The 24,494-nt window shown below is 34.9% G+C and overlaps 1 protein-coding gene across 2 annotated transcripts in view; it reads left to right on the forward strand.

The window, feature by feature from the left end:
* Positions 1-24,494, forward strand: part of LOC118184887 (receptor-type tyrosine-protein phosphatase kappa-like) — a 640,424-nt gene that overhangs the window by 511,578 nt on the left and 104,352 nt on the right. For both annotated transcript variants that reach the window (XM_085812648.1, XM_085812647.1), the window contains exon 6: positions 20,495-20,620. In XM_085812648.1, the coding sequence (XP_085668774.1) occupies positions 20,495-20,620 (126 nt within the window). The remainder of the gene's footprint in view (positions 1-20,494; positions 20,621-24,494) is intronic.

The following is a 24,494-nucleotide window of genomic DNA, read 5'->3' on the forward strand; positions in this document are numbered from 1 at the left end:
GTTAATTTAAAGCTCATTGAATATGTACTATTTTATTTATGTAATAATATATGTACTAATTTAATAATTTAATATGCAATAATTAGTAATTTAATATCTAATATGGTAAAGGTAATTTAATATGTGCAGGTAATTTAAAGATAATTTGATGTATACTTTTTATTTTTTTAATAATATATGTAATAATTTAATATTTTATTATGTAATAATTTTATTATGTAATAATTTAATATGTAATACGGTTAGGTTATTTAATTACGGCAAAGCCTCGAGGGCTATCTGCCTAAGGGGAGGGATGCCTTCGTGGAGAACTTTCTAAGGAAAATTGGCTCGTATACACGTTACACATATATGTAACATGGTAAACGTAATTTTAAATGTACTTAATTTGAAAAAGGTATTTTTAACATGTGCGCAATTAATTTAAAGGAATTTAGTATGTACTATTTTATATTTGTAATAATATATGTACTAATTTAAAGGTAATTTAATATGTACTTATTTGAAAAAGGTATGGTTATAGTCCAAGTAATTTAAAGGTAATTTAATAGTTTCTATTTTAATTATGTAATAATATATGTACTAGTATAATAATTTAAATATGCAATATGTAATATTTGAAAGGCAATTTAATATGTACTCAATGTGAAAAAGGTAATTAAATATGGGCAGTTAATTAAAAGGTAATTTCATATGTACTATTTAATTTTTTAACAGTATGCGTACTAATTTAATAATTCAATATCTAATATGTAACATGGTAAAGGTAATTTAATATATACTTAATTTGAAAAAGGTCAGTTAATATTTGCAAGCAATTTAAAAGTAATTTAATATTTACTATTTAAATTATGTACTAATATAATAATTTAATATGCGATAAGTAATATTGTAAAGGCAATTTAATATGTATTTTATCTGAAAAAGGTAATTTAATATGTGCAGTTAATTCAAAGGTAATCTAATATGTACTATTTTATTTTGGTAAAAACATGGGACCACCAGCGGCCGAGCGGTAAAGACGCTGAACACTGTTAGTTCGGTCTGAGGTTCGAATCCCGCGAACGGCCTGGTTGCATGGGCGTTTTCGTGGTTTTCCCCCCGTGTAACGTGTATACGAGCCAGTTACCCTTAGGAAGTCCTCCACGAAGGCATCCCTCCCTTTAGGAAGATAGTTCTCTTGTTAATCCAATGCTTTGGTAATAATATATGTACCAATTTAATGATTTAATGCGTAATATGTAGCAATGTAATATGGTAAAGGTAATTTAATATGTGCAGGTCATTTAAGATAATTTGATATGTACTATTTTATTTTTGTAATAATATATGTACTAATTTAATAATTTATTATGTACTAATTTAATATCTAATATATAGTAATTTAATATGGTAAAGGAAATTTAAAATGTACTTAATTTGGAAAAGATAAATTTAACATGTGCAGTTAATTTAAAGAAAATTTAGCATGTACTAATTTTGTAATAATATATGTACTAATTTAACGATTTAATATGTAATATGTAGCAATTTCATACGTAATATGGTAAAGGTAATTTAATATATACTTAATTTGAAAAGCTAATTTGGTTAAGTAATATTTTATTTTTGTAAAAATATACGTACTAATTTAATACATAATATGAAATAATTTAATAGGCAGAATGGTAAATGTAATACAATATTTGCAGTTAATTTAAAAATAATCTAATATGTGCTATTTTATTTTTTGTAATAATATATATATACTAATTTAATAATTTATTATGTGCTAATTTAATATGTAGTTATTTAGTATGTAATATGGTAAAGATAATTTAATATGTACTTGAAAAAAAAAAGTTAATATATGTAAGTCATTTAAAGGTAATTTAATATGTACTATTTTATTTTTCTAATAATACATGTATTAATTTAATATATAATATGTATTAATTTAATATGTGATATAATAATTTAATAAGGTGATTTAATATGTACTTAATTTGAAAAGTGTTATTTAATATGTGTATGGAAAAACCGAAGAAGTTCGTATTAGGTAGACCTTTAAGATTCTACAGGATATTTAATAAATCCATAAAACCATTTTTGATATTCTAGATCAGCGGTCGTTTACCGGTGGTCGTGAAAACTTTTTGATGGTCCACAGAAAAATTGGGACATTATTTATACTTTTATGAAGATTCAGTTTAAAAAATGACGAGTAACAAAACATATTATGAAATTTGGATTTTTTTTTTTTTTTTTTTTTTTTTTTAAATTTTAGCTAGTATTTTTTGCGAAATTCCTTCTGAATTTAGTGACTTTTTAAAAGTTTTTTGCAGGTGTATCTAACGACATTTGAAAGTGAGAGTTAGCATCCATAGATATGCTGCTGTTATCAATAATAGCGCAAACTGGAATTCTATTTCCTTTTGAATTACAAACGTTTGCTATTGTAGTCGTTAATAGCACAATTTTTCTCGGTGTCAATAAGCAACTTGATGGATTTTTATGAGAACCATCTTCATTCTTGTTTATAATTGCATTACTGCAAGTTTCAGTTTTTGCTTTGACTAACTGTTGATCGATAGCGCCATTGCGGAATAAGCGATGATTATTATGCTTACAATAATTAAAAACTGGCGGCATAACACTTTCAGTTTATTGCTCGTGCTTTGCGTTTGCCGGTTTGTTCTTGCTTTTCCTTTTCAGTGATACGGAAATATGAAGCTTTCTGAACAAGAAGGTAAGATTTTTGTACTTTTCATATAATTTTTCAATGTGACCGAAATATGTGTATCAGTGAGATGTTAATAGTGTTTTAATTAAGACACAATTACACGCCCAACAAATACATCTTATCTTATTGGTGGTTCGGTAAAACCATCGAAACTAGTCCTGTGAAAATTTTGAAAATATAACGCTGATTTTTGCTGTTTGACTTCTGAATTAGTGTTTTAATTGTTACTCATAAACAGGGGTGTAGCCTGAATTTTCATATAGGCATGCTGCTGAGCACCAAATGTTTCGAAAATTATATTAACAAATGAAAATTAGAATTACATGTACTGGAAAGTTGAATATTGTCTTTTGCGTATTAATATGTTGTTTTTAGGTCTGATTTAAGTTTTTTTAATAATTCATATTAGTGGTCCGCCAAATGTAAAATTATATATGTAGTGGTCAAGTTGTAAGGGTTGACGACCGCTGCTCTAGAGCAGAAGCTCCCGACAGGATCGGTATGGCCTCCTAGATGTCAATGAAGTTTTAAAAGGGATTAAAGCTGATCAATAAGTCGACAGCAGAATTTGCATGGACAGTTGGTCCTCGTAATGAGGATACCGTTGATTACAATAAATTAATTAATTTTTTAATAATATACAGCTGCATCATCTCAAAAACGGCCAAGCGATAAAGTCGCTAAACTGTGGTAGTTCGGCCTCTATTGGATTCCAAGTGAAAGGGCTAGCAGCATGGGCATTTACGTAGTTTTCTTCATTTGTAACGTGGATACGAGGTAGTTTCTCTTAACTGTGCGCTGCAGGGCCCTGGGGTCCGTGAAGAATTAACAGGGGCGCCGCGAGATTCTCCTGTTTACCTTTTTACGGAATCTAAATTCAAATCGTTTTCGCTGCATAAATCGCTCGTTGTGTAGGAAGCCAACAACACCGCTCTTCTCTCGCGTGCGGAATTCGGTTTGAGTTTGGCAACGCCAAACTCTTTGCTAGCCGAAGCGAGAGATTTCCAGAAGCCCGCATTCAACCATCGCGTCGCATCAACAGGAGTTGTCGCGAGCGCTCATTGGAGATAGTATATAAGCCGATATAGGCGTAAGTAGTTAAATTGTTAAGTTAAAGAGAAGTAATAATAAAGTGTTCATAGTTTACGGAAAGTGTTTACGAACCCAGGACAGATAAACGTTATTATATTTCTGTGAGCAGTTCGGTTGCTTTGTTTTAATTGTACTGTTTTGTATTTTCGCCAGAAGTTAGTCCCAAAATGGAAAGATGTTTATTGAATGAGCAAGTCGACATTTCAAGTCAGAGTGATCAAGCCTCGACAAGGGGCTGGGGAGAGAAAGGTCGGAAATATCGCAAATATTTCCAACTTTGATAGCTAATGGTTTTGTTTTAGTAGAAATAAATAATGAGGAAAGACCGCAATGTGTACTCTGTTTGAAAATTCTATTGTCCAAGAGTGTGCTGCCAAGTAAGCTAAAACAACATCTGGAGACCATTATCCCTACCATAGTTGAAAAATCGCGCGAATGTTTTAGTAAGAAGTTGCAAAATTTACAAAACCAAAGAAAAGTGTTCACTCAACAAGCTCCAGTGCCTAGTAACGCACTTCCAGCACCTTTCAAGGTAGCGTACTGGGTGGCGAAGTGCAAGAAACCTCACACCATCGCAGAAGAACTTATTTTACCGGCTGCTGTCGATAGGGTTAATATTATGGTTGAAGAATCCGGGGAAAAACTATTTACAAAGGTGTCGATGAATCCATCATACAACCGAGGATCTCAATGACCAATTAATAGAGAAAATAAAAGGCAAGGAATTTGGTCTACAACTTGATGAGGCTACTGACAGTGATAAAGATTCATATCCTTATTTGTTACGTACGTTTTCTAGATGACAATATAATTGTTGAAGACCTCCTTTTCTGTCAAAGTATCAGTGAAGACGCAAGTCTCAAAACTTATTTGAAATTCATGAAAAGTTCATAACAGAAAATAATTTAGATTCTCAAAAGTGTATCGGTTTCTGTACTGACATAGCTCCATCAATATCTGGAAGGTATGAAGGACCTTATTTGCAGTAAAGCACCGCATGTGATGTGGACCCATTGCATCATACCTAGGGACGTACTTGCATCACTAAGTCGATGAGCTGTTAATTGAATTTGGTATTGGAACAAATCATAGACGTTGTAAACTACATGAAGCCTAGGTCGCCGAAAACATACTATTCAAACAAATTTGCATGAACATGGGAGCTGAGCACATAACCCTGATATAATGCTGCAGTTTAAGATGACTTTCACTTGGAAATGTCTTTTATCATGCATTTTAGTTACATCAAGAAATTCACACTTTTCTACAAGAGGAAAGACATGCAAACTCCAAATGCTTTGCCGAACCGGACTTTTTAATAAAATTGGCATATTTGTGCGATATATTGGAAAAATGATTGCCTTGAATCTGTCTCTACAAGGCAATAATATGCACATCTTGAAACTATTGGAGATGCCTGCGGCGTTTAGAAGAAAACTGCAGCTGTGGATAAGAAAAATTAATGAGGATGGTGGCCAAGATTATTTCTCCGAAATGTGAGATCGGTTTCTCTCAAAAATTGCTGTCTTTTTTCACGGAACACCTTTCGAAGCTCACTGAATGGTTCTGCAAAATACTTTGTGGAAGAAAATATCGAAAAATATTCGTGGATCCAAAATGATTTCCATGCTCAAGTTCCACAAGAAGTCACTTCACAAGAAGAAGAGAGTCTCATTGAACTCTTTTCCGATAACTGCCTTGAAACAGAATTTATTTGTTCCGATTTGGTGGAGTTTTCGATAATCATAAAAGTGAATATCCAAGTCTTAAGTTCAAAAGCTTTAAGGATTCTCATTCCTTATGCAACATCATATTTATGCGAAAGGGGATTTTCAGCTGTAGTTGTAATAAAGAGCAAATATCGTTCAAAGATCAACATGGAACAAGAAATGAGAGTGTAGTGTCAAGTCTTATCTCTCGCTTTGAAAAACTTTATCAGCAAGTTCATCCGTTCCATTGATTTTTCCCTATTTTGCTTTAATAATAATAATATAATATTCTTGTGCACCATTTTAATATAGGGTTATATATAGGGCCATAATTAGGTGACTACGCATGCTTGCAGCCATGATGCATGGTGTTTGAGTGGAAAAATAAAATGCTTATATCTTGGTAAATATTTGAATTAAGTGAGTTAAAGTGCATTTTTCTGACTTGTTTTGTGTTCCGATCTGTGTTTTATAACTTTATTTCGAACTAGAAGTCGTATTTTTGAAGATTCATGAACTTTGAATTTCTGCGAGTTCTAGCCGGATCATTAGAATACGATGAATAGATTTTTGCTTATTATTTCATGGATTTACTGCGCAAATGACTTCTGATTTATGTTTTAGACTCTTTATTACTTACTTTAAGTCCATGTTTAAAAGCATAGTGATTGACTGAATATTTAATTTAATATTTGCACTTAAACTTTTTGAGTGACGTTAGGCTTAATGTGGCCGCTATTTGTTTACCTTTGAAGGCTTCGTGTTTTGCACTTCCTACTTAAGACTTTTGGCCAATGATAAAAACTTGATCTGAGTTTATGAATATTACCAGGAATAACTGATCAATCTTTTGGTGCATTATTGAATGTAATTTTTGGCCCGTTGGTCGATTTATTTATTTTGCGCAGAACATTTATATTTTAAAATTTAATGTTTTTTCTGCTGTTTTGTGAATTTTAAAAGATTGCAAACTTGAATTTTGTGTGATACAGACCATTTTTGTGATTTATATTGTTTTTAAATATATTTACTTTGTATTTTAGATTTGTAAATATGTTTTAATTCTGAATATTTTATATACAGCTCTGTCGCAGTATTATAATCTTGATATTTATTTGTTTTGTTATAATGAGTCGACTGAAAAATGATGTTGAGAAAGAATTTACAGGTGTTGATAGTGAAATATTAGATGGTTCTGATATAACGAAAGAAAAGATGGATTGTGATAATGAAAAATTAAATGATGATGAGAAATTGGGAAGCGTCCTTTCTGCTGTTAGGGCCCTCTATGAATTTGTTGATAAATTAAAAGTTAGAAGGGTCTCACGTGAGATTACTGAAGGATTGGCAGGGGGAATCGACAAAGTTGTTGAATTACTTGTTGCACAGAATTTAAGAAGTATTGAAGATAATTTTATACATTCGAAAACGGATGTTTTATTGGACATTAAACAGGGCATCGATGACATTAAAAGTACTCTTCGGGAAAATCGACATAAACAAGAGAATGAAAAGAATAGATTTATGGATAATAAGAATTGGAAAGAAAATGAATTAGTTGTTAGACCAGCGATGCATGGAATTGATGTATATGATGAATTAATTGTGAATGTAAAACCTGATGATATGGATGCACAGATTATGAGTTCTTTTGTTAAAAGAAACGATGATTTAGTTATGAGATTTAAAGAGAGTAAACAAGTTGATATGGTTCAAAATGTTATTGATTCTAAAGAAAATTTAAAAGATAAGTTGTATACACAGAAAAAAGATTTATACAGCCGAAACTTATTGTATATAATGTGTGCAACTATGTAGAAGATGATGAAATTGCTGATAAAATGAGGAGTGAGTGTGGTTGTTCTGGCGACTGTGTATGTCCATTATTTAGGATAAAATGTAAAGAATCAAGTGAAGTTACTCATAGAGTTTTTCGTGTGGATCCCCAGTGTCAATCCTCAATTTTAGAGGATAACAGAGTTCGTGTTGGATGGAAGGCCTATGTAGCAAAACTTTATCTTAGGCCAAAGAGATGTTTACGTTGCTTCAAATTTGGACACACCACTAAACATTGTAAAAATGATGTTACTTGTATCAAGTGTTCAGAATCTCATGTAGTTAGATATTGTATTAAAGAAAAGGAAATATGTGCTAACTGTAAGGATTCGAATTTGAAATATGGTACTCGTTTTGATGTGAATCATCATGTTTTGGCAAAGGATTGTGAACTTTATAAGCGTGAGATTAAATTTATTTCTGAACATTTGCGTATATTGGAATAGTATTGTTTTGGATTTTAATAAATTATAACTGCGATTGGGCTGTTTTTTCTGTGCTTGTCATTATTTTAACTGCTTTATCTGTTTTATGACATGTAATTTTATATTTGTAATTGTTTTATTTTTTATTATTTCCTTGGATATGAAAATATTAAATATTAATCTGAATCACTGTGCGGTGGCAGCTTGCCAGTTGGCCGCGGTTGAAAATATTTTAGATAAAAATTTTGATTTGATTACAGTGCAAGAGCCTTATTTTATAAATGATAAGATGCCATATTTAAATAAAGGGTGGAGAGCGGTATATGATGAGAAAGGCAGATCAGCCATTATTGTCACAAATGATGAAAGTGAATTTATTGTCGATTGTAAAATGAATGAAATTATAGCCATTTCTTTAAGGATGGATCAATTTGTTTTAGGAATTGTGTCCGTTTATTTCTCTCCTACAGAAAATGTACATTTACATTTAACAAGGTTGGAACAGGTTTTGGAAATGTATAAGTATTTTATTATTATTGGTGATTTTAATTCCAAAAATTTTAACTGGGGGGCAAGAATAGTTGATAATCGGGGATCTTTAACTATGGATTTTATAATACAGAATGATATGATTTTATGTAATCAAATGGACTCTTTACCAACTTTTGTATCTGCTGTCGGGGAGGGTTGGACAGATTTAATCCTAGGTTCTTCCTCATTATCGACATTTAGTACCGAACTGAAGATTTATGAAGAGGAAAGTTTAAGCGATCACCGGTATGTCTCTTTTGAAATCTGTGATGTCCAGCCAATATATTATAAAAATATTGTGTTCACAAAGGATATTTATAGACTGAATAAATTTTGCAGAAAACTAAAACCAAATATAGATCAGATGAGAAAAAGATTGGATGGAATTTATGATCCTGTTATCATTGATGAATTTGTTGAGGAATTTGAAAACTTAATAGTAAAGAATGTTAAGAAACATCTAATTTTACGTAAAAGGAAAGTAGAGATGACATATTGGTGGAACGCTGATTTACAGAGATGTAAACGAAGAATAAGGGCTTTAAGAAAACATTATCAAGTTAGACAAATTGATGAAGACACTCGAAGAGAAAGAAAAATATTATATAAAAAGGAAATGGCTCTCTATCGAAATAAGATTAAAAAGACAAAATATGAATATAAGATGAAGCATTTTTTGGATAATAAAGACTACTATGATTGCTACTTTCGATCGGCAACACGTAAATCTAGACCTTCCCAAATGATTATAAGGAAAGATGAGCAGAGTACTGATGAATTTTCTGATGTTATTAGGGATTATTTTATGGAAAACTTTGATTGTGGAAATCCTGAGGATGGTATTGTTAAAGATGAACTTTTAACATCTCCAAACTGTGGTGCTGATGATGTTTTATTTTCTATAGATGAGATTCGTTATGTTGTGGGAAAATTGAGAAATAAAAGTGCTCCTGGAATTGACTGTATACATGCTGTTATGGTTAAATGTTTATTTAAAAATTTTGAGAAATTTTTCGTTCTACTTTATAATAAATGTTTTAGTTTGTCGATTTTTCCGGGAGTGTGGAAGATCTCAAGAGTAATATTCATTCCAAAGGGTGACCAGGCAGTTAGACCTATTTGTTTATTGAAATTCTTTGGAAAAGTTCTGGACAAATTGATTACCAATAGGTTATATCATTTTTTTTTTTTTTTTTTTTTTTTTTGGAGAATAATTTTATTTCAAATAGACAGTTCGGTTTTGTTTCGGGAAGGTCAACAAATGATGCACGTTATGATTTAACAAACACTATAGTTCAAAAGAAGAAAGATTTTCATGGGATAATTGTTTCTTTCGACGTTTCATAGGCTTCTGATTCTGTTATATGGAATTCATTGCTCTCCACCCTTGAGAATTTTAAAATACCTAAAAATATTTTTGCAATTTTGTGTAATTATTTTAATAACAGAAAGGTTGTATTTTCGTATGATGCTGATTTTAAAATTTTTAAAAATGTGTATAAAAGATGCCCTCAGGGCTCGCCTAGTGCTCCGCTGATCTGGAGCTCCGTTATTTTTAAGTTATTAAATGTTTCTCTTCCTGAATACGTAAATGTGATCTGCTATGCAGACGATATTTTATATGTAATATATAGATATTTTATATGTAATATATATCTTTAGAAAAATTAGAACAGCGTTTTCAACTGGTGAGTGATATTCTAAAGAACTGGGCCAGGATGAGAAGTTGATTTTTAATTTGCGAAAGACTTCATATATGTTTTTCCCTAGGGCCGGCAAAAATACTAGACCACCCAGGCTAAGATTTTATGGTACCCTGTTGAAAAGAGTAGATCACATGAAATATTTGGGTGTAATTATAGATAATAAATTAAATTTCGAACTTCATTTTAAAGAAATTCAGAAGAAATCTGATGCAATTTTATTATTTTATAAAAGATATTTTCCAAAAAAAATATTGATTACTAAAAGAAATATACTCAGAATGATTTATAATCCTGTTATCATACCTATAATAATGTATGGAATAGGTAGTTGGGGCTCTAGGGCGGCGAAACTCCAAAGAATAAGGAATATGTTAATAACAATTTAGCGGCCCTGGCTTCTGTCACTGACAAGGTGTTTCAAAACTACTCCATCCGAAATTCTCTGCATCTTGGCCGGCACACCGCCTCTTTCTATATTTTATAGGTATTATTACGATAAATATTTATTATTTATTTTTATTACGATAAATTATTATTATTATTTAAGGATTAATTATTACTAGTGCACCAAGAAACTCACACTACTTTGCCTATTATTTATACGAATGTTTTTTTTCTGCATCAGGCTATAGCCAGCTCATTCCGCCTTTCTCGGGTTTCCTAGATAGCACTTCAGGTCTATTGAAAGTTGATGCATACTTTAGCCTTTTTAGAAATTTATCTTTTAATTTACCTCTTATCTCTATTCTTATAATTTTAAAAAAAATGTTAAAAACATGATTTAATAATACTATATATATATTATATATATATATATATATATATATGTGTGTGTGTATATATATATATATATATATATATATATATGTGTGTGTGTATATATATATGTGTGTGTGTGTGTGTAATAATAAAATTTCATAAACAAGAATACACTTAAAATTCTAACTGTATGTTCTTTTCATTTTTAATGGCGACGTTCTCTTATTTGAAAGTACGTGGAATTAAATTGACTAAATTCCCGGGGGTTTGACCCCATTCAGTTCTCGTGGCGGGGTCTGAAAGAGTGGACAGAGCACCTTTTTACAATGTGGTTTTGCCGATGGAGTCAAGTTGTTTTTCCCGCCTTTTCTACACGTGCAGTTATAGAATGTTCTGGAAATATTTAAAGCGAACTGGATTGGCTGACGAGGCTGACGTCATTTCTTGGAAGCCTGGCCTTTCCAGAGGCTATAAAAGGACTCGCAAAGAAATATCGGGGGCTTTTTCTTAAATATAACGATGCAGTAAACTTCATACAAAAAGTTATTAGTAATTCTTTTTTATTTACTCCGGAAATATGATTTTGTAACTGCTATTTCTCCTGACCAATAATAAATGGATCCTGTTTTTTAAACTTATCGTCTGATAATTTAAGCTGCGACTACATTTATGATTCTTCAGCAATCTATTTATTCTGGACAAAAGCTGGTACATCACATATATGTATATATATATATATATATATAATTCTAAATATATACTAGTTGCTCATGTCAGTATTCGAAATAACATATCTGTTCTAAAAGGGGTAGGGTCCTTGACCCAGGCACCCTAGTGCTACACCGTTTTCCCAGTGCGTCGAAACTAGCGATTTTCTGGCTCGCCTTAGTTACGGTCAAGAACCAAAATTTGTAGCTTTCCTTAAGTATATCAGTCTGATATATTTAGCCGAAAATTTCGCGAATTATTTATTAAATATTTCCTCAGTAAATGCTTGATTGTCATTAATGAAAACATTATATTACGAGTAGGTAAATTACACAAGCAACAGTTTCATACTAACAATGAAATTTCTATGAATTCCTCCGTAGCATCTGGGGAGAAATAAAGTTTTATGTTTATACTTTCGCTGAAATTGTTTGAAATGCTAATACTATTAACTAAAGAAAAATAGTAGTGACATTTTGCGTTATCACTGAAGTCACGAAAATACAATATTAATTTAACGTTACTTTAAAAATCACTTTTCTTGACAGCAACTGCGAAAATGAACATAAAATTCCATATTTTCATTTCAGCGCTGTGAATGAATTGCCGAGGGTAAAATGAAACGCCATTTGTGTATGAAAGAAACACGAATTTCAAATCTTCGCAGTAGTTTCTCGCTCTCTTATTACTCCCTTTCGTGGAATTTAAAATTGCGACTTAAAATTTCATTCTTCGCATGTTTCCTGCGAAAACCGTTTTATTTAGAAGATCATGCTTTAAATAAACTCTCTTAGATAAGAGAAACTGCGTTTCCCAGGAAGCAATATTAAATCTTACTTTTAAATCGCAAGCTATTTTTTGAGTAACTGAACTGAATATGAAATTCAGAGAAAGGTATTTTTTTAGATGCGATATTGGGAGTATTCTATGAAGATACTGCGGACGAAAACATCTCAGAGAAAATAACGCAAGTGGGAAATATCATCTATCATCTTACAAAACACTGTAAAATAAAACATCACAATTCTAAAATAATATTTGAAATGCAAGTTAATAAAAAAAATTGTAAACCGCAATAAAATTACCATTTACATAGCATGAAATTTAAACTCTCTTTTTTTTTTTTGTTGTTGTTTGTTATGCTCACTTGTCTGACGTAGTCATCCCAAGACCACGAAATTCCTTGTTGCAAGGAGCGCTAGATCACGTTTGTCGTTGGTAACAGCCTCACAGATGTTGGTAACCTAACAGGTGACAGTGCGATTTGGCTCATTTCTGCAACCAATTTCCATGGAGGAAAGACGAGTCCGTCTCCCCTTCCGCCAAAATACGCGACATCGACTCGCCGCATATTTGGAGTGCCTCCATGTCGAACCGACACTATACATTTACAAACATCCATTTTTAAACTACATTATTACACTCATGTCCATAAATTAAGCATAATGCAAAATCAGGCAAAGGAAGAGTTAGAAGCAAAACAAATTTTACTTATTTCTAAAGCTTATTTATTAAACAAAAGGCAAAGAGCAAAAAAAGATGCTATATATTTAATATTATTAAACAAATTAGCGATTTTTCTCCCTGGAGCAAATTACAAAAAAAATTCCTATTTACAAAAAACCAATATTACATGGTTGGTATGATTGTTAATACATTGTTTGTCTCCCAGACGTTACAATACAGTCCGTACAACGCCTAGGCATGCTGAGTATCAAATTATCGGTCTGATCTTGGGGGATATTACACCACTCCAAACGCAATGCTCTCCGAAGTTCCGGCAGACCTGTAGGAGGAGGTTGACGGGCTGCACCTCGTCGGCCAAGTATGTCCCACACGTGCTCTACTGGATTCAAGTCCGGTGAGAATGCTGGCCGGTCCATACGGGTGATATCCTCCGATTGAACATATTCGCTTACGATGTTTGCACGGTGAGGAAGGGCGTTGTCATTCATAAACACAAATTGTGCGCCCATGGCGCCCCGAATTAAACGTACATGTTGTTCCAAAATGACGTCGCGATAGATTTGGCTTGTCATGGTTCCAATTTGAACATGCATGTCAGTTCTGGAACCCATAATAATTCCACCCCGAGCACTCTTGCACCACCGTAACGGTGTCGTTCAATGATGTTTTCTTGGTGATAACGGGTACCTGGAGCTCTCCATATGAAAGTCCGGCGAGAATCAGACTGCAAGCTAAGTCTGGACTCGTTGGAAAACATCACACAAGCCCACTGTTGCGGTGTCCACAATGCATGCTCTCTACTCGAGGCTAACCGCAGGCGACAGTGAGTTGCAGTAAGTGGAACGCATCTGACAGGTCTACGAGCATATAGACCAATCTGCCCTAAGCGTCTGTACACGGTCTGCCTTGAAATTGTCGTACCAGTGGCTGAAGAGAGCTGACGAGACAGGTCTGAGGCTGTGCTTCGCCTGTTTCTTTTGGCAGTAACTGCCAAACACCGGTCCTCATTCGGCGTTGTAACTCTGGGGCGACCTGTGCTGTAAGTGACCTGTGCCAAACACCGGTCCTCATTCGGCGTTGTAACTCTGGGGTGACCTGTTGTCTACTCACATTGCCATCATCTTGGAATCGTTGCCAAAGCCTGGAGATGACACTCTGAGCAATTCCAAGTTCGTCTGATACTTCCAGTTGGGTACGCCCACATTCCAGACGGCCGATAATTGTACCACGTTAAAAATCATCCAAATGTGTCCTTTGTGTCATAACTATTCGGTTATTGCACTGAAATGCTTATAAAGCGCCTGCGAACAATTTTACTTCTTTGCCTGTATTCCTTATATATCACTCTCTTACACTTTCGTCATTGTGTCGTACCATCGGTGTCATTTGGTTACTTCCTGAAATTTGCATATGATTCTTGAAGATGTGTGTAGTGATTTTAAAGGCGATATATTTATTTTTTAGAGTTCGATTTCCGCGTGAATCTGAATTATCCTTAATTTATGGACATGAGTGACATTTAAAGCCAGTGGTTCTCAACAGTTTTTTTTTTTTTTTTTTTTTTTCCATTCTCTGTTTCACTAGTACTAGACGATCATCTCCCCTTTCCAAAAATCGAAAAACACATATACATTTATTTAAATTTACAGCAATTTTTTATATGTTTTATAAATTTTTAAGGGATTATTTAAGTGTCTAACAGTTATTTTATTCCAACTACTACTATTTCCTTCTACAATAATTTTTTTCAGAATCGCGTTACATGTAAAGGAGTTAGAGAGAGTACTTAAAGAAAGGCTTCGCTTACTTCAAGCAAGACTATGCCGTATCATTGCTATGCTTATCTTAGGACATTCTACATCTATCTGACAGGCAATTATTGTATATTTCAGTTAAATATTACCAGCAGATTCTGAAAAATTATGATTTTGATGATTATGTATTGTATTATTCTGTAAATTCTATTGGCCATTACTTCTGGATTTCCATCTCTGCAGCCAACCTGATGTCTTTGCAGACAACATGTCTCATCTCAACCTGATCTCTTTGCAGACATGTCTCATGTGACAAAGTAGTCACGTCCCCATCCAACTTACATCCTGTCCTCCTGACGCCCCCCCGGGGTTGACTCAGGCGAACGCCTGGAAAGTACTCTGTACCTAGGCAGTCTCAACCACGGGGGGTATATAATTTGACTTCACAGGACTAGAGCCCGAGTATTGCACTCAGGTTGGTTCAGGCTTGGCAAGGACCGTACTGGTACTGTCGTGTCTGTTCCTTCGGCTGTGCTGGAGCTATATGGAAGATCGTCCACTAAGTTCCCGGGGGTTTGACCCCATTCAGTTCTCGTGACGGGGACTGAAAGAGCGGACAGAGCACTTTTTTACAATGTGGTTTTGCCGATGGAGTAGTGCTCGGAGGCAAGGTGACAGAGTTTCAAAATAGCAACGTTTTCGTTCTGCCCAATGCTTTGTAAAAGCCGGGCTACGGGGACTACGGGGGGTTGTGCCCGAGAGAAAGAGGTCCCACGGACGTTGTATGTTCCAAACTCTGAATGGGTCCGTATAATGAGGACCTGGGACGGAGGTCCTTCGTCTGGTATGTCTGTCCTCTTGACGCACTGAGGCAATTCAGCACCTGCATCGCTCCTTGTAGCAACTACATCATGATAGCCGATATACAGCTTGTAAAAACAGCAAGCTAGAAGTGGTAACTGGCACTGGAATTTTAAGAAAAGAGCTTAGGAGTCAGTAGTGACGCATGTCTGCCGTCAGGTTGCTTCGTTGGTTAAAGCTAACTAACGCTCGGCCGTATTCTCCATGGTTGCTAATATTCGCCGGTTAATTTAATTATGGGCCAACTACGTCACATCATTGTGTACAGCTTCGGCTCAGTTTAGCATTAGATTAGTTTCTTATTTTCTTATCTTGATTTAAAGCCCAAGAGGTGGCTTATCTGTAAGCCCGAGAAAGGAGCCATCTGTATTTTTAGTTTGAAATAATAAAGGGTGAATTTAACCCTTTTTTGGACTTCGTGTATATGCTTGGACTCAGCGATAAGTCGCTACATTACAAACGCCAGTATATTTTAATTACAAAGTGTAACCAACAAAAATGTCTTGCAGGTACCAGACTTAAGGTCCATATTACACGGCATTTATTTCACACGAACAACTATTTCTGCTTGGTTTACTATTGCAATAAAGACGCACGATTTTGTTCCTTTCCTTTCGGGAAAAAATTGCAAGTTGGTTCGTTTTCAACCAATCAGCTATCAGTTTGTTTGTAATGGAGAACCAGTTTCCCGTGTGTTAACCGCAAAGCGATCTGTGGTGATTGGCTATTGTGGCAAAACAGAAAAATTGTTCCAAGCAGTTGTTCTTCCGAAACAAACGGACGTGTGATAGCAGCCTTAGAATACGAATAGAAAATAGATATAAATTTGATTTTTTACTTCCTTGTACGAAGTTAAAGAAGTTTTGTAATTGCGAAAAATTTCGAGCACCGTATTTCAACGAAAATATACATTTAAACCGCTCTCGATTTCATCTGAGGGATATTTTTGCATTACATCTGTACGTACGCACAATCTTTTAGTGTATAGTATATTAGCGAACTATTGTATAGCATGTTGGTGTATAGTATATTAGTGTATTAGTGTATAGAATACTGGTGTATAGTATATTAGTGTGTCGTATTTATGTGCATTGGTGTATTGTATCTGTCTTTTAGTGTATAATATCTTAGTGTATAGCATTATGTACATTGACGTATCGTGTCATTGGTGTATTGTGTCTATAAATGTAGCATCATGTTGTCATGTTTCAAGATCTAAGTACATACAGAGTAACACCTGTAGTAATATAGTGTATTATTAATATTCACATAAAAGTGCATTTAAAAATATATCGAATTTACGCAGTATCTATGTGTACCAATACTTAATTTTATATATATCGTAATATAGTGTAAGTGTCTACATACAGGGTGTTCGGGATAAATTTGACAGTTTCGTAAGGAAAAAGAAAATCCGTTTGTATGAGTAGTAGCGAAGGTCTTCATTCAGTGCAAGCTTCATAGTAGAAGCTGCAACATTCATTTCACGTGACAAAGCCCGAATTCCAATGCCAGGGATCTTCAACACCTGTTCCTGCAGATTTGCGAGGAATTCTGCTGTACGAACGCAATCAGATCGTCTGCTAGGGATCTTTCTTCTTGCTACATCCTCGTAGTCACCATTGCAAGTCTCTTGTTCATGCCTGATTGTTTTTACTGTGTTCAGGGAGCATTGGGCAGCAGTCATAATATCCTTATTTTGATGGCCGGCACGAATCATCATGATGTAAGTTATTCTCTTCCATGATTCAGGTGGGTTCCAGTCATCCATCCTTTCTGATACCTTGTATATGAATGAAGAAGGGTCCAAACTTTTAAATGACGAGTAGTGTGTGTCAATACCTCCAACCTACGTAAAAATATAGTCAATTATAAATATATCAAATTTATCCCGAACACCCTGTACATCAGTGTATCGTATCCATGTGTAAGTTATTGTAAAATAATAGAATAATTTTATTAATGTGTTTTTATGTGCATATTGTACCCACGTATTAGTATTAATGTATATTAGTATATAGTATATTAGTGTGTTGCATTTTGTAGTATATTGTAGTATTAGTGTGTCGCATTATACATAGTTGCAGGGTCCGGACAGCACTCGAATAGTAATCGTAAGCCGTCCGGGTGTCCGGCCCTGCTGTCACCTGCCACATGTACATATGCGCATAATAAATGACTCTTTTTTCCGGATTTTTTTATTTTATCGTGACCTCTGTACGTACGTATGTAACTCACATAACTCAAAAACGAGTGGCCTCAGCGCGTTGAAATTTTATATAGGGACTGTTATAACATATAGATGTGCACCTACTTTTTTGGTTGCTGTCGGCCACACGTAAAGTATATAAATATATATGTGTGTGAGTATATATATATACACCCACCATATATATATATATATATAAAGTGGGTGTATATATATGTGATGTACCAGCTTTTGTCCGGAATAAAATAGATTGGTGAAGAATCATAGATGTAGTCGTAGCTTAAATTATCAGGCGATAAGTTTTAAAAACAGGATCCATTTATTATATTTCAGGAGAAATAGCAGTTACAAAATCAGATATCCGGAGTAAATAAAAAGAATTACTAATAACTTTTTGTATGAAGTTTACTGCATCGTTACATTAAAAATAAGCCCCGATATTCCTTTGCGAGTTCTTTTATAGCCTCTGGAAAGGCGGAGCTTCCAAGAAATGACGTCAGCCATTCCAGTTCGCTTTAAATATCTCCAGAACATTCTATAATTGTACGTGTAGAAAAGGCGGGAAAAACAACTTGACTACGGGGCTGTGGATTTAATTTCACGTACTTTCAAATAAGAGACCGTCGCAATTAAAAATGAAAAGAACATACAGTTAGAATTTTAAGTATTTTCTTGACTATGGAATTTTTTTATTACAAATATATACACCCACTCTGTCAGCCGACTCGGTGAGCTTAGTTTTTTATTCATATATATATTGTTAATTTGTGTGTTTTTTGCTTTAAAAGCAATTGAATTATATGGTTCTTATATTCCAGTTAAGGTTTTTATGTCTTTCGTTAAACTACATACAACAGTTGTAGAATTATCAACAATTTAAAAGTTGTTTAAGTTCTACTAAGCCTAACGACGACGCCATTTGTTTACATTTGAAATTAGTAGCATAATGAATTAAGCCAGTTTCTGCACCAACTTCAGCGTCTATTTGCCGAGTGGGTTCAAAAGTTTTCTGCACTGAAAAATCTGTCTTTCTGCTTAATTTTAATTAATTTAAACTTTAATTGTAATTTTTATTGTTTTTGCGTAGAGACTCTAATTCTAATTGTAAAAATTGTTTTTTAATTTTTCAAATGTATTTTGTGTTTTTTTCTGTATTTTACAATTTTTAGTAAACATGTTTTGAGATTTTTTGTAATTTTTCCTTATTGCGAAGTGAGAAATGAATTGATTGAATGAGAAATATATCTCTAATGAAATTCGGCGAAATACGTTTAAATGAAATGCTGTAAAAATTTTCATAATTTAATAGGCCCTATAAGGAATTTTTTTTTGCTATATTATTATTGTGTATGTATGTCTTAATTAATCTTTTATGAGCGAAATTTAAAATGTGTGTGAAATATTTTGTCATTAATAAATTCTGGCTTGCCTGCTGTTTATAGATCGTGCATGATATTTGAATTCGGAACCACTGACTCTGGTAACACAGCGTTATGTGTTACACTAACCCAAATTTCAATTGAATAATGTTCGGTAGTTCAAGTACACAGCTTTTTTTCATCTTTAATTCTAAGACGCAATTTTTTCAGTAGTGCGCGAGATCTCTAATGAGCGATTGCTCCTCTGTTTTTAGCTCTAAGGACGTTATCCCAAAACAGATATTAATTTCGTTTTGCCATTTTGAGTCGAAAGCTTTAAATGTCCGTTTCAATTTTCAAATTGTTACTATAAAATATTAGAGCCCTGCGTTATATTTAAAGAAATTAAATAATGAAGAATCTGCATAAATGTTTCTCGCACTGAGGTAGAACAACGATACCTAGAGCTATCAGATTCCGAATAACGTTATCCTTCACGAAATATGGGCATAATTTGGAATTTGAAATAAGCCCTAATTTGGAATTTGTTTTATTATTTATTTCATATTTTGTCAGAACTTAAAGAATTTTTGAACTTTACAATTTATTTAATTATAATATTAAAGAATTTTTTTAACTTTTTACTTTTTTATCTCAAGACTGTACGCGGGGGGTGGGGGAAGCATTTTTATCTCCAGCGCGGGAGACAGTGTATCGGAAATTCTAAAGACAGGCTGTTTTAAATATTTTGTGATATTGTTGTTGAACTGAATTTTAAGGTTCATGTGCAAAGACCATGATGTTTAATAAGTAAAAGTAACACACAAGATGTTAAGAAACGCCCCTTTGGGAGTAATATATAATCTGAAAATTATTGATTATAATTCCTGCGAAACTTCAGAGGGTGATCAAGCATATTCTTACGAAATGTACAGGCGCGGTAAGATGGCTTCCCTGCAAAGCAGTTTTAGGGTTGCCATAAAATGGCAAGCGAAGACAGTGTTGCCATATTTGGCGAGAAATCGCCCATTTTGCGACAAAATTGGCGACTTGCCATGGACGGATGAAGAACCTTCTGGAACGAATTCTTACCGATTTAGCCCAGAATGTTCTCGAACACAAGCCGAAAACTATATAAAGCCTGCTGGTCCGCAGTCAATTAGTATGTGTACCTCGTCTAACGAGTTGATAGTCAGTCATTGAGCGAGTGTCTCGAAGTCTAGCGCCGAGTTGGTCGTCGAGTGCATCGAGAGAGTCTTTTAGTGCATCGCGAATTAGTGCATCGTCGAGTTTTTCAGATTGTTTTTTTTATTAAAGTTACTACTTTTCTTTATTTATGTTCTATTTCCTTTTACAGGTGATGTGCGACAGGTATTGGCCAATCGACATCGACCATCCAGAGAAATACGGGGACATAGAGGTGACTATGTTATCCGAAACTACTCTCGCCCATTACAACGTCAGGACGATGCAAGTTCGGAAGGTAATGCAACATGAAACAGTTACTCCAGAGGGTAGAGAGTACTTTTACTGTAATTTAATAATGAGCGTAATAATTAACATAAATAAGCAAAATGGCATCGCTGAGTGCAATTTTGTAGACGTTAAAAACGCTCTTAAAATGATATTGACTAGTTTAAAAATCATTATTAAATCATTACTGTTAGGGTTCTGAACTGAAAAGTTTTTCCATTTATTCGCAATAACGTTGCAGTGCTCTGTCAAAAGAAGACGTGTGGAACACGGAATGTGTATTTTTTACACCTGCAACAAGAACGGAATTGGAGAAACGTCACTCACGAGATTGTTATGCAAATAACTTTGTAGTAGTTTTAAACCACCAGGATGAACTAGAAATGCCCGTAATGAATTCCTTAGCAATGAATTATCAATTATGAATGCCCTTAGCGTAATTTTGCAGACAGTAGTAGAACAGTAGCATAATTGTTTGCCAATTTATATGTCGCTTTATACTACTATGAAAATATCATTAACTCACCTTTGCAAGTGTTGCCACTGCACGAAATGTAAAGCTTTGAATGCGTTTTCCATGCACCTTGCTCATAATCGTTTCTGTGAATTCTGCCACTTTGCAAAGCAGAAGATCTTTAATTTAATTTCCGACTTTAAAGAATTCATAACTGCGTTACAAACTAGGCGATTTACACCAATAGAAGCATTTTTGGTTGCTTAAAATTGTATTTTATTTTAGTAATAATTCTAAATAATATAAAATAAAAATACACTGACATGTATTATGTAGATAATGTAATATATGTCTAACGCCATGTATTATGTATCTCGTATAAAGTACTTCATTTTCCTAGTGGTCTTTTATTTTACTAGTTTGTCCGCTTAACATATTTGTTACATTACTGTATCAGTTATTACTGATTAGTGTGAAGTTGAAATTACTAAAATATATCTCCTCCTCTTACAAGGAAAACTGTCGTATTCCCGATTATAATTCCTACGAATCTTCAGAGGGTGATCAAGCATATTGTTACGAAATGTACAGGCGCGGTAAGATGGCTTCCCCGCAAAGCAGTTTTAGGGTTGCCATAAAATGGCAAGCGAAGCAGTGTTGCCACATTTGGCGAGAAATCGCCCATTTGGCGACAAAATTGGTGATATGCCATGGACGGATGGAGAACTTTCTGGAACGAATTCTTACCGATTTAGCCCAGAATGTTCTCGAACACAAGCCGAAAACTATATAAACCCTGCTGGTACGCAGTCAGTTAGTATGTGTACCTCGTCTAGAGGATTTTGGCTGCCCTGCTCCGGGAACGTAAGCCCACTACAGGTCCACTCTCCCTTTGGGCACGTCGTGGAGGTTCAACCTCCACTATTACCCTCCAGGAGAGCAGCGCACCACCTGGAAATAAACACCAGGCAGCACCGGTCGTCTAATGCTCCTACCAGTCGCTTGGGCGAGCCCGTCGCAGCGGGACATTACCCAGCGACCCCGGGGGAGACCCCCGGGTTACTAGAATCACGCCGCGCTAGGACGTGCCAGACTCCGGGGCCGGCCAATAAGTGACCTTTCCCAGAGCCTTCAGAACCACCAAGTTCATAAATTTTATACCCCCGTGGCCGAGACTGCCTAGGTACAGATCCTAGCCAGTAGCTTCGCAGAGTTCTCTACGTCGAACCCCGGGGGGACCTCGTCTAACGAGTTGATAGTCAGTCATTGAGCGAGTGTCTCGAAGTCTAGCGCCGAGTTGGTCGCCGAGTGCATCGAGAGAGTATTTTAGTGCATCGCGAATTAGTGCATCGTCGAGTTTTGTCTTAGACTGTGCTGAGTCGAGAGCTAGTATACTCTTGTGTATCGTCGAGTGCATCGCGTGGAGAGTCTCGAGAGTACGTGTAGTTCGTTCCGAGAACGACTGAACTGAAGAGTTGGAAGCTGTACTCGGGTGCTTTGCAGTGAAGCTGTCTCCCCCATGATAGCCATGATAACCTGAAGTCTGCGTCGCTGATCGTGTCAGCGTGTTTATAGTAGTTCATCGACGACTGTAAAACGTGTTTTGAAGCTGTCCTGACAATACTGGTAAATAAAGTGTGTTTCGATACTTTATTAAGTGTCGTCGTTATTCATTCCAAATCTACGAACCCCGTACGAACGTGAAGGAAGAAAATAACGTAACCACTGGTATCATTAAGAGAAAAACGCAACAATATGAACAAAACAAAAGGCGCAAAATATGCCATTTCTCAATCTTCCGCAACCCCCAGAATAGATCATATAAAGCATCGGCGTACCCGCAATATTTGCTGCCACAGACTACCAAATGTAATATATATGTGACTTAGAATGTCGTTGAATGATAACACATATTCCTGGAAAGTGCCATGCGTGTCATACGATAATGACAATTACTTGAATAGTGTGATACAGAGCACGGCCATGTTCGAACCCTGACACTAGTGTTGTAGTGGAAAATAAGTCTGCTGTACAATAAGAGAAATAGTTTGTAATATATCTGGGATATCTGTCAAATATAATATATCTGTGACTTACAGTATGGCTGAATGATAACACATATTCATGGCAAGTGACATGCATCTTGTATCGTTATGACTGTTACTTTCTAGAAACATTAGGTTATTTTGAATCAGGCGACATGTAAAATGAGTAATGCCCTCACGGGGACGCGATCCTGGACCTCTCGAATACGCGCTGAGTGTGCTATCGTTACACCACGAAGGCTTCCAGAAAGGAGGGAGAATGCGTAACGGACATATTCGAACCTGACAGTAGTGTTGTAGTGGTAAATATGTATGTTGTACGATAAGAGGAATAGCTTGTAGTCATCATGTTGCTGTACAACTATTAATCATTCAGTATCCATAGATGTACTCAACGCAAATACTTTGTTCCAACGTATACTAAAAAGGCGCTTTGCACAGGGGCTTTTACTCCGTCAGAATAACACAAACCCTTACGAAATTTCACAAATACAACAAACTGTAATAAATTGTCACAACCTTTCAGGCAGATAATATATTGGAATACAAAGTTGTAGAGCCATTAGATATGAAAAATGAGCAATGCCGTCGCAGGGACTCGAACCACGGATTATCGCAAAATTATTGCAATATAAGGTACCAAGCAACGTTCGCACCAGATAAGAATGTAACAATGTTATGTATGTTATGTATACAATCATAAATGTAAATCTATATGACAATATGTTCAGATACCAATAAATCTCCCGGACTAAAGGATGGGATTCCAAACGAGCCACTGGCACTGGCAAAGTCTGTTGTGAGGAATGGATCAAGCGTTTATTCTTTTAAGAACTTTAGAGATCGTCTGGGATTCTGTCGGCTGCGTGTGTTTCTAAATATATTTCGTTCTACAAGTTCGTGGATTTGGTGTAACTGATGAAACCACTTGATAAAGAATCAAAACACAATTTATTCGCCAGTGTGCTATTACACAGGACAGTTCCAAAAACACGTTTACACTCGTGGAAAAACTACAAAAAACACGCTGAAACAATCAGCAACGCAGACTTCAGGCTGTAACGGTGAAGACAGCTTAACGGCAGTAAAGTTTCGAATACTCGTAAAGATGATCATAACACTCACATTGTGTTTTGAAGAATCACTTTCGGCTTGGACGATTGTGCCACTCGACGATATAGAAAAGCTAAATAATCCGTAAAATAAGGGTTGATCAAATCATCAATTAATGACGATACTAGCTTCACATTAACAGATTTTTTATTCACACACGCAAACACACAACAGATAACTTTTACATATCAGAACATCGACAGAATATGCCAGTGAAATTCGCGCACCTTAGCCTTTTTGGTGAAGTTCCTTCAATGACATCTTTGCGCCAA

Source organism: Stegodyphus dumicola, chromosome 3, assembly GCF_044657685.1.
Source record: "Stegodyphus dumicola isolate Sdum_Otavi_A_Nest chromosome 3, ASM4465768v1".
Lineage (NCBI taxonomy): Eukaryota > Metazoa > Arthropoda > Arachnida > Araneae > Eresidae > Stegodyphus > Stegodyphus dumicola.